At 37.3% G+C, this 12,559-nt stretch overlaps 1 protein-coding gene across 1 annotated transcript in view; it reads left to right on the top strand.

Annotated features, from left to right (window-relative positions):
* Positions 1 to 12,559, top strand: part of IL1RAPL2 (interleukin 1 receptor accessory protein like 2) — a 1,145,014-nt gene that overhangs the window by 1,110,249 nt on the left and 22,206 nt on the right. The window contains exon 8 of the mRNA XM_060292358.2: positions 5,752 to 5,897. Within this exon, the coding sequence (XP_060148341.1) occupies positions 5,752 to 5,897 (146 nt within the window). The remainder of the gene's footprint in view (positions 1 to 5,751; positions 5,898 to 12,559) is intronic.

The raw sequence follows: 12,559 nt of genomic DNA, 5'->3' as shown, positions 1-12,559 counted from the left end.
ATAAACTAATTAACATATCCATCACCACACAGTTATCATTTTTGTGTGTGTATGGTGAAAACACTTGAGATTTACTCTCCTCTCAAATTTCAAGGATACAGTACAGTATTGTTAACTATAGTCACCATGCTGTACATTAGGTTTCCAGAACTTATTATCTTACAACTGAAAGTTTGTACTCTTTGACCAGCAATTCCCCATTTCATCTACCAACCAGCATCTCCCTATTTCTTCCACCCTCCAGCTCCTGGTAACCACCATTCTGTCACTATTAGTTTGGCTTGTCTAGAGTTCATATATAAGTAATATTATACAGTATTTTTCAGTATTTTTCATTCTCTGTCTGACTTATTTGACTTAATATTCTCCAGGTTCCCCTACGTTGTCATAAATTGCAAGATTTTCTTTTCTTTTCTTTTTTGAGACTGAATAATATTTCATTGTACACATAAACCATATATTCTTTTTCCATTCATCTACTGATGGACACAAGTTGTTTCCACATCTTGCCTATTATGAATAATGCTAAATTGAGCGTGAGAGTACAAATATCTTTTTGAGATCTTGATTTCATTTCCTTTGATATACACCCAGAAGCGGGATTGCTGGATCATATGGTAGTTCCATTTTTAGTTTTTGGAGGAATCTCTGTACTCTTTTCCACAATGGCTGCACCAAATTGCATTCCCACGATTAGTATACAGTGTTCCCTTTTCTCCACATTCTTGCCAACGGATATTAACCCGTTATCAGATATATGGTTTGCAAATATTTTCTCCCATTCTGCAGGTTACATTTTCACTCTCATTTTATTTTATTGAGGTATAATTGACATATACCATTATATTAGTTAAGCTCACATAGTTAACATAGTTAACTCTTTTATTAATGTGGTGAGAATGCTTAAGATCTAATCTCAGCAACGTTCACGTATAAAATACATGTTACTAACTATAGTCACCATGCTGTATATTAGATCCTCAGAACTTCTTATAACTGCTTTTATTGCTATTATTATTTTAAACAAACTGTTACCAGTTAGATCAATTATGAATAGGAAAAATAAAATATTTTTTCTTTATTTATTCCTTCTCTAACACTCTTCCTTTCATTATGTAGATCCAAATTTCTGACCTATATCATTTTCATTTTCTCTTAAGAGGTTCTTTTAACATTTCTTGCAAGACAGGTATACTGACAACAAATTCCCTCAGTTTTTATTTGTCTGAAAAAGTCTTTATTTTTCCTTCACATTTGAAGGATAAATGGATACAGTATTCTAGGTTGGTAGTAATTTTCTTTCAACACTTTCAATATTTCACTCCACTCTCTTCTTGCTTACATAGTTTCTAAAGAGAAGTCTGATGTATTTCTTATTCTTATTCCTCTATAGCTAAGCTTTTTCCTCTGAATTCTTTTAAGATTTTCTCTCATTTTTTCACTTTATACAGTTAGAATATGATGCATCAAGGTGTAACTTTTCTAATTTTCACTCTGCTTGGTATTCTCTGAACTTCTGCATCTGTGGTCTGGTATCTTTGGAAAATTCTCAGTTATTACTACTTCAAATATTTCTATTGTTCCTTTCTCTTTTGGTATTTAGATTACATGTATGTTATGCCTTTTGTAGTTATACCTCAGGTGTTCAATGTTTTGTCCCTTTTTTTGCCATGCTCTTTTCTCTTTGTGTTTCAATTTAGGAAATTTCTGTTGATTGTCTTCAGGATCACTGATTCTTTGGCCACGTCCAGTCTGTTAATGGCCCATGAAAGCCACTCTTTATTTCTATTACAGTGTTTTTATTTCTAGCATTTCCTTCTGAGCCTTTCTTAGAATTTCCATCTCTCTGGTTATGCTACCAAGCTATTGATTTATGTTGTTCACTTTTTCCATTTGAGCCTTTAACATATTAATAATGGTTATTTTATATTCCCATTCTGATAATTCTCTGCCATACCTGAATATGGTTCTGACACTTGCATTGTCTTTTCAGACTTTCTTTTTAACATGCCTTATCATGTTTTGATTGAAAGCCAGATGTGATGTATCAGATAAAAGGAACTGAAGTAAATAGGTCTTTATTGTGAGATTTTATGTTTATGTGGCTAGGAGTTAGGCTGTGTTTACTGTTTTCTGTAGTCGTAGGTGTAAGAGGCTAAAATTTCCTATAATGTACTTGTTTATGTCTCCACTGTTTCTTTCAGTTTTCCTAGAGACTGCTTCTTAAATAAGGTCTGAGCTTTGCAGGTTTTTCAGCTGAAAACCTTTGTAATCATACAGGAGCTTGATTGGTGTGGTGGTAAGTATTCTATAATCCTATGGTAAAGTCTTAGTCTTTCAATGAACCTGTACCTTCAGGCTGTGACCTTTACAAGTATTCCTCAGCTTTCCTCCTTTTCTTAGATGAGACAGGAAGGCTTGAGGAGGCTGGAGTTAGATATTTCTCTTCCCCCAGTTTCGGTAAAACCCAAGTAATTTAGGTTCTGCTAAAGAGTTTCACTTGAGGGCGTGCCTTTGTTAAGAAGAAAGAGTGCTCTGGGCTCATTTCAAGATAGTTGCTTTTCCCCTTCCTGTGCCAAAAGCATAAAGGATTCTCTGATCTTCACCCTGAAACTCTGGACAGGCTCTTGGAAGCAAAACTCATGAAAGTACAGGGCACCCCTAAGATTAGATCCCATGGAGTTTTTTTTTTTTTTTTAACTCTCAATCTAGTCCATATTGGGCCTACAGTGACTCATCAATTACATTTTAAGTGTTTTTATTCATGCTGATTCCTGCTCCTGGGTTTCTGCTCCCAGTACACTGTGATTCTCAGTAATTGTCTAGCTATCCCAAATTTAGGGGGCAGGAGTTTGCCCTGTGACCTCAATTCTCTGATGGATCTACGAAAAGTTGTTGACTTTTATTTTGTTTGCTTTTTCTCTTGTAAGGATGAGAGTGACAACTTCTAAACATTTTCTAGTATTACTTTTTAATAATAGGTCTTAACAATAAAACTTTTGAAACTAGTGATTTCTGTCACCTGAATTTTTTATTTTGCCAGTGTTCACTGTTGCCTATAACTTGCCTTCAATATTAATCCTTGGAATGAGATACTTCTGAAGTTATTTGAAGTATATCCCAAGACCCCCTTATTTGTATCCTCCATTCCAAAACCAGTCCCTTCAGTGTCTCTCTTTCAAACATTTTGCAAAAACCTGTTCCTATCTTCCCTCCTAGAAAACACTTCCTTCTTCCTTTTGTTTAGGCAGAGTCTTCTCAAGCCTTCTCCAGCTAATTTAGTAAATAATAATCTCTCCCTTTTTTGAAATTCCATTGTAAGAATGACTGTACCATCCTGTTTTACTTCATTCCGCCTATAATTTTTTCAGCTGTGTAGATTTTGTCTCCTTGTTTAAATTTTAATGCTTACTGGGAGCAGGCACCTGGTCTTTTAGTGCTTATACTGCTCTTACACCAAATACCTATCCCAGAGCTAGGCACTCAGGGGAATGACAAAGAATAATTGATAGATTGTTACATATCAATATTTGCTAGGAAATTGTGACTGCTCTGCAGAATGATTTATAGACATAAACACCAATTTTCTCTTTAATTACAAAAAAGCAGGTCTACTCTAGATTTTCAAGAGCTGATAATTAAGACACCTCATATATATTAATAGATGAAGGATCATTTTTCAAATCCTCTCTCTAGATTCTTTCTGCAGCCTGTGAAGAGCTGTTTTTGGAAACTGCATTAGAAATGAAGAGGGAAAGGCTTTGTCTGGAGGGACAGGATCAGCTTTCTGCCTTATGCCTGGCAAAGGCTGTGGCTGCCCTACATGTGAAGCTTTAAATCAAACTTAATTTGTGGTGCTTAAGCAGCTCTGGCCTAAAGGGGGTTATCACATAGCAGGTCACACAGAACTAAAAGAATTGAGTATAGTGTGATATACACATAGCAGGGGGAAAATAGAGTAAAATTCAATATAAACCATTAGGACAGTAAATTCCCATTTTTCCTTGTTTAGGTATGTGTTGGGAGAGGAGAAAGAGAGGAAAACTGCAAGTTTAGCCAGGAAGAAAAAAATGAATAGACTACCAGTGAAATATGGTTAAGAAAATTCTTATACTAAAGAGACTTACTCAAGTTACCAACGCCAGTATTGTCAACTCTCTGATATGTATATTATTGGAAGGTAACAGAAATAGGGTTAATTTTAAAAGCATCTCTATTTGGAATATAATCTGGGTTTAGGATTTCAGTATGGGAGATTCTCAGATTCTAAGAACTCCCTCTCACCAACCCAACTTTAAGTCTTTCCTTCTCTTAAAGGGGAGCCAGAAGAGATTAATCCAAACCAAATTGAAATATCAATAAGTATAAATACAAACATGTTTCGAGGAGCCAAAATTTATAAAGTTCACCTTTGGATAATGAAATGTTGGTGTTTAATAACATTCATTTGCATTTGCATATGCCATTTAATCTTGAAATCATTTTACCCATTTTACCCCCACAACAAAGTTAAGTATGGCAGGTATTTTTCCCAACTTAAAGATGAGTTATATTAAGGTGCCATTGAGTTAATTACTTTGTAAGAATACAGCTTGAGCTTGTAAGTGGGAGGCCCATATTTATAACCCAGTTTTCTCTGAGTACAGTTGTCTTTTCCAACTTTATGCTAAATGCCAGTAAATCTGAATGTTCTTCTCTGCCTTCCTAACCAGGTGTCAAAAAGGAGATGAGAATTACTTTAAATGCCCCAAATGTTCCATCTTGCAAATTCATGTATTTAACAACCTCACCCCAGAACTTAACAGCAGGCTTTCCACTATTTAGACTCACAATTTTCTCTTTCTTTGGTCAAAACCAGGAGTTAGAAAGTAATAGTAGGCAGTGTACCTACTTTCACCTCACCCAGGAGGCAGCTGGCCATTGGCAAGAATATAACTCTCCAGAGAAACAAGAGGCACGCTCCTCAGGAAAGGTTCCTGGCAACTCAGCTCCTCTGTGAAGAACAACTGTTACTGGCCATTCAAGAACCTTTGCAACTTCACTTGAGAAAGCAAAAGGCAGCACTATGAGAAAATGTCACATAGGGCAGTTCCTCCTAGGGGCATGGGAGGGTGTGGAGGGAAGGAGAAAGACAAATGGCGAGCAATGTCGGGAGAAAGCAGGGCCATGGTAGGTCATTGGAGGATTAGGGGTATATACCTGCATTGGACAGAAGGCAGGAGAAAGTAGAGAACAGGCTTCTCACTGATATTTGGGGATAAAAGGCCACTAAACACCCTTAGTTTAATTCTCATAAGGCAGTCATTTTCAAGGCCCATTTCTTTACCATCTTGCCCCCTGTTGTCAAAACTCTAGCCTCTGACATAAACTCTACATTTCTACAGACATTTTTCCCTTCATGCCGTGTTGCAAAAATCCAATTTGTTTTCATAAGCTCAGCTTAGAATATGGAGTCCAACGTCTCCTCCTCTTTGCCACACAAATCATATTGGCTTCATTTATCAAAGCCTAGTGGCATGATAATATTTCTTTTTGCTGAGTGAATTCCTCACTTTTTTCATTTTCCATCTGATCTTTGCATTAAGAGTCACTTTTTGTGTTTTCTTTTCCAAGTTTCTGCACATACACCCCGTCAGGACTCTCCAGCCCACTGGAGACCTTAGTAAGCTACGTAACCATCTTTAGTCCTTGCATGGCTGGGCTCTCCCCAAATCAAACCAATTCAGCCAAGAATACTTTCCTTTATTTCAGGCTCCTCAAAGAGCATCTTGGAGAAAAAGAAGTTGAGTTGGCACTCATCTTTGATTCAGTGGTGGAGGCTGACCTGGCAAATTATACCTGCCATGTGGAAAACCGAAATGGACGAAAACATGCAAGTGTTCTGCTGCGTAAAAAGGGTATTTTTTTAAATAACTGTTACTATAGTTTGTTTACCTATCAAGTAACTATTGAAGTTAGGTATGTTTCCTGGCCTGATTTTATCATTTAGTATAAATGTCTATTGAACATTTTGTCTTTTTAAGGAAATATCTCTCTCTTGCTGTGGATATTAGCATAAAATTCCTATGATCTTCCATACCATTAGGAAGTGGATAAATTAAATGAAATGTTGTTATTTGTTAAATCCAGTGAGGTGAAATATACCTTGGTTATAAGTGTTACATAAAATTTGATAGGCATTGATATTAAACATTTTCTCTATATTTCACTTCATCCTATATTGCTTAAATTAAATAATAGGGGTTTTACTATTGGATGAGAAACAAAATCACTTCTTTATTCCCTGACTAAAATATAAATAAAAATAATAGATAGTATCATATAATTTTTACAATTATTATAATAAAGATCATGAACAATATTTCATGATATGACCTGGTGTTGAAGGCCTTCAGCAGGTGCATATATTTTTAAATACTTTGGCATTTATGTAGATCCCTCTCTAGAGTTGATTCCATATGGGGTGGAAATTGTATATAATGAGCAAAGAAAAGAAACTATAAATTTACAAATAAAAGAGATAAAAACAGACATAGGAACAACAATCCCAGCTGCTGGAGCAACTTCTGAGATTGGCTCTTACCATGAAATAACTCCTGATTACTGCAAAAGGCTAAATACTTTCTGTATATGTGCATCTGGCAAAGGTTTTGTAAATGTAACACAACAAATGTTCTCAATCAGTGTTCTTTTTGTCTAGGCTATAGAGCTAGAACAGATTCAATCAGCAAGGTCACTAGTTGTACCTTGTAGCCAAGATGGAATTTCTATTTTCCAACCAGCCCTAATATATAACCTTGACCAGCAGTTCTAGGAGAAGCAGGGAAATGTCATTATTCTGAGAATAATGCTTTTATCTCTCTAGCACCATTTCTTACTCTGTTGGACTTGATTTCATCTTAAAATAATGGAGTATTTAAGTATAGAGGAGTCTAATATAGAAAGTGAAACTAGGAGACCCTGCTTCAGGAAATCCTGGTTCAGCCACTGCCTTGGCTACCTACTTCAGTAGGACTAACTTGTCTGATTAGACATCCTAAACTTTAGTTTCCTCATCTATAAAATAGGCGTAAAAATACCTACCTTGTAGAGTCACTTTAAGGTTCAAATAATAATGATATGGTGTGAAATATACCATGCTCAAACAAGATTTGTTATTAAATGGAATTTGAATAACTTGTATCCACTAAGCAACCACTTGTCCACCTACTTGATGGGCAGACATTGATTATGTCCAGATACCTTCTTGCAAGGATTGCTTTGTTCCTGTCCATCTCAGTCTTATTTTAGGCTTAGAGATCCTCCAAGCCAGACTCTGCTGCACCTCTGTATCCTCAGCAACTTGGGCAGTGTCCGGCCACTAATAGGCACTTAGAACTCATTCTGGTTAATAAATGAATAATGTTCTCTTTTATTATTGAGGATCATGTATAGCAAGCATCGTGTTAGGTACTAGGGAATAGTCATCCCCAAGTCTGTGGGGGGCTTATAGTCTTCAGGGCAGTGAGGGTGCAAAGAAAGACAAAGCTCAAACATGAAACAAAAAATTGCACAAAATGTGTATGGTGTTACAATTAAAAGCCTGCTCTGAGGAAAAATAATGGGGGTCTTACCATATAGTCAGTCAGTAGAGACAGAAATAGCCTTGAGTTTTAAAATAAATCCATTTCCCTTTAATAAGTAAAGCAACCACTAGCAGCTCTTCAAATTTCTAATAATCTGACACTAGAAACCAAGATACGTTGCAAAATTGCTGCCTCCCATGGCTTCTGCAAGGAAATGTGTCTAAATCATGAATAACTGCGCATATTAATTTTCATCTTCCTAATCGTTAAATATTAGAGTTCCCCAGGGTTCAGGTCCCCTTTTCTCACTCACTCCCTAGATGATTTCAATTCCATCTCCACCTCAGTTTTGCTTACGATTTATATGCTGACATCTCCCAAATTTATATCTCTAGCTTGGACTTCTCGCCTAAACTCCAGAGTTGTATTCCTAACTGCCTATTCAGCAACTATTCAAAAACTCCACTAGTAGACATATCTAGCAGGCATATCAAGCTTCACTTGTCCCACACAGGATTCCTGATTTCTCCTCCCTATAAACTTGATCCTCCAGTTGCCTTCTTCATCTCCATCACCATCCTTCCAGTTGCTCAGGCCCAAAATCCTTGGAGTCATCATTGACTTCTTCTTTTCTCTGCTCATACGCTATATCTAGTCTACCAGCAAATTCCATGGCTCTACTTTTAAAACATATGTACTCTGAGCACTTTCCCCATCTTCACTGTTATCATCTGAGTCTAAGCCACCAGCATCAATTGCCTGGATCACTGCAATAGCCCCGTGAACGGTCTCCCTGCTTCCCCCTTGTCCCCTCACAGTCTATTCTCATCACAGCATCTGGAGTGATCCTTTTAATATCTAGGTCAGATCGTATTATTTCCCTAATTAGAACCATCCAATTACAGGACCCTCACTGTTACACTTAGAATGAAACCCCAAATCTTTGCCATGGCCTTCAAGACATTTCTGATCTCATTTTCTACCACAATCTGCCTCAAACCTTGCACACACTAGCCTCCTTTCTATTTCTCACGCTCACCGAGCACAGTCCTGGCTCATGATCTTTGCACTTGCTATTTCCTCTGCCTGAAACACTGCTGTTTCCCCCAGCTGTTCCCATGACTCATTCCCTCTTTTCATACAGGTGCCTGCTTAAATATTACCTACTCAATAGGCCTTTCCCTGGCCACTTTTTATAAAATAGTACTACCCAATCATTTTCTTTTAAAAAAATTTTTAGCTTTATTGAGGTAAAACTGACAAATAAAATTGTATGATATATAGATATATTAAGTGTACAACGTGATGATTTGATATATGTGTACATTGTGAAATGACTCCCCACATTGAGTTAATTAACACATCAATCACCTCACACATCTACATTTTATTTCTGTGTGTGTAAGAACATTTAGGTTGTACCTTCTCAGCAAATTTCAGTTTATACAGTACAGTGTTATCCACTACTGTCACCATGTTATACATTAGATCCTCAGACCAGATTCATCTGCCTGAAAGTTTGTACCCTTTTACTAACCTCTCCCTATTTCCTTTCCCACCGTCCATCCCCTGACAACCACTTTTCTCCTCTCTGTTTCTGTGACTTCAGCTTTTTTTTGAGATTCCACATATAAGTGATACCATGCACTATAATATTTATCTTTCTCGCTCTGGCTTATTTCACTTTGCATAATGCCCTATAGGTTCATCCATGTTGTAGCAAATGACAGAATCTCCTCTTTTAAGGCTGAATAATATTCCATTGTGTATATATGCCATATTTTCTGGATCCATTCATCCATCGATGGACTACCCATCACCTTCTTTTCCCTCTCACTTGGCTCTATTTCTGTTTATTGTATTTACTACTATCTGATATCATATTACATACTTGTTTTCTTCTTGTCTCCCCCCCACTCCCCCCACCCCCCCCCCCACACACACTAGGATGTAAACTTCATAAGAACAGGGACGTTTTCCTGCCTTATTTACTGCTGTATCCCTAGCACATAGAATATAGTAAGTGCTCAAAAACATTTGTTGGGCGAAAATGGTCCTCCTAGAGGACAGGTGCAATAGGATAGAGGATGGGTAACGGGGATTGGTAAAGAGAGGATTTCCCTGAGATCTGGCCTTGACTAGTGTCTATTCTGGGTTATCTGAATGCATTTCTCTTTTCAAAACATTCAATTTCCAGATTGGGGGATAAAAACTCAAAGACATTAATAGCCAGGTAGATATTGAAATTAAAAGAAAAAGAGGGCTGGATATTAAACACAGGCTAGAGGAAACATGCCTTTCTTTAAAGGGCAGTCACTATTCTTTTCTAGATTATTGCCATGCTTGCTGAAATGTGAACCTAAGGATATGAGAGCTTCAAGGTTTTCAAGTGAAGTTGAAAGTCTGGATATGCAATATTTTTATTTTAAAATATTAGTATCTACTTTTTGGGAAACATATAGACCAACAAAAACCTTTTTTCTGGCCCACTGTATACCAGTTTGTACTCCCTGTTTTAGGTAGCATTTAAATTTTTTCACTGCGCTTTGCAAAAGGATACAGTTCATCTTCCCTTACTCCATTTTTTTAGGAGCTATCGACAATATGGTAGAGGTCAAGAAAAGAACAATAAGCCCTATGGTCCTGATCCAGCATATTAAATCAGACTGAGCTCTGGCTTGTATTGCAAAATTTCAGTTATTTCCTTTGGAGTTGAACCTTTCAGGCTTTATCACAACATAGCCTGGCATCAGTAGCCACAGGATTTCCACCTGGAATATGAGTATGGCTCGTTTTATGGAACAATAACTTCCTGATGATCTATAAGTCAAATATCAAAAATGCCATAAGTGATCATTATAGAGAAGAAACATTTCATGAATCCTTTCACAAAGTGAAAAGGCCTTTCGTAAAATGAAAACTCATGTCTAATATATGCAATTAACAGGGTCAGGCATTCTCAAAGCAAGATGTCTCTTACCTATGCAACTTCTACCTTCATTTACTAACCTGCTATGCCCTCACTCTCCAATGAACTATTTGCCAACAAGTACAGCTAACATTTTAGTAAGAAATTCTTTTTTTTTTTTTTTTTTTTTTTGGTGAACCAAGACTCTGAACTTAATGCTAGGAAAATTCTGATAATTATGCCTTCTCTGTATATACTCCCTTTCCCACAAACAGAGACATATCAATGACTCTCTCTTTCTCTTCATTCCTAGTGCTACTGCCCCACCCTGAACCCCCAACCTGTATAGGAGACCCTCAGGTGGGATCTCCTAACCTGCTTCCCAACTTATGAGCAAGCTCAGAACAGTTCCAGTCTTCCTGCTCTCCAGTCCCTTGACTTCAGCTATTATTTGTCCCATTCTATGCTGTCTGATCTTCATGTTCAAAGTGAAGAACTAGCTGGGTTCAAACTAAGAAGGTTAAAAAGAGCTACACTTGTACTTTGGGTGCCTGGAAAAAGTTACAATCCCATAAATATTTGCTCTTCTGGCTATCTCTATCCTTGTGAAGTGTATACACGACACAGTCCAAATAAAATGACTTCCACCTTCTCAGTCAGGAAATGTCCCTAGAAGTATAGATCCTGCTGAGATGGAAAATGGCAGTTGAAAACAGAAGACAAAAGAAAAGCTAGGTGTCAACTGGGTGATGGCAATTCTGCCCTCTGATTATAGGATACATGTTTCCCTTTTAATGTGACTGCCTGTGCTGAATCAAAGAATACTGGTTGAGTCTCAGGGACTCGGTCCACAGTTTTCAATGTAAACAGCCATCACTAGGTAATATCTTTCAAAGATATTTTTATAAAATGGACCCCGAAACCACAAAGGTACTTTTCACACCACAGTTTTCTTCCATATATTTACTGCTGAAAAAGGTGTCTGCTACTTGGGAGCACAAATTGTTCCTGCTGCTGAAGCTTTCCATCTACCTAATAGCAACTCTACTCTGTAAATAACATAGAAATTGCTGGAAAAAAATCCCATTCAGTGACTTTGAAAACAGTTGAAAGCTGTTCTGACCAGAGAGTGAGACAGAGGGAGAGAGACAGAGACAGAGAGTTAACAAAATTACAACATTAAATGAACATTTTACAACAGGAAAAACATGTTGAATCAAGTCAATCAATGACCTAAGATCAAAGAGAATTCAGTTTTCAGAGTAAACAAAAAAAAATCATATTGCCCTGTCAATTTCACACTGGCTAGAAAAACAAATACCGTATGCTAATATATATATGGATTTTTTTTAAAAAATGGTTCTGAAGAACCTAGGGGCAGGACAGGAATAAAGACACAGACATAGAGAATGGACTTGAGGACAGCAGGAGGGGGAAGGGTAAGCTGGGACGAAGTGAGAGAGTGGCATGGACTTATATACACTACAAAATGTAAAACCGAAAGCTAGTGGGAAGGAGCCGCATAGCACAGGGAGATCAGGTCGGTGCTTTGTGATGACCTAGAGGGATGGGATAGGGAGAGTAGGAGGGAGACACAAGAGGGAGGAGATATGGGGGTATATGTATATGTATAGCTGATTCATTTTGTTATAAAGCAGAAACTAGCACACCATTGTAAAGCAATTATACTCCAATAAAGATGTTAAAAAATATAAAGACACTTGATATTTTTTTTGAATAAAAAAAGAATGCATAATTGATAAAACAGTAAGAAAACAAGCAAAGGTTGTGATACTGCAGCCCCACAGAGGTCTCATAAGCAAGCCTGCCTTACCAACCACATAGAGACAGGCAGTGGTTCCTGGGGAGTCATTTTCTATAGGGAGGGCAGGAGGCAGAGCTAATATGAGGTAGGATTATTTTTACCTGAAATTTTGTGGCTTAATTTTCCAAATGACCACCTCTTGCAGTAGGCATGACAGAGATAGATTCCAATTTCCTATCCCTACTCATTATGTGGCCCCTCATAATGCTCCTTATTAATATATTTTGTCTCTCACAACAGCTTCACTCCCTTCTTTTTTCT

Source organism: Globicephala melas, chromosome X, assembly GCF_963455315.2.
Source record: "Globicephala melas chromosome X, mGloMel1.2, whole genome shotgun sequence".
NCBI classification, from domain to species: Eukaryota; Metazoa; Chordata; class Mammalia; order Artiodactyla; family Delphinidae; genus Globicephala; species Globicephala melas.
The sequence above is the reverse complement of the archived record's forward strand: the minus strand, read 5'-3'. Positions and strand labels throughout refer to the sequence as shown.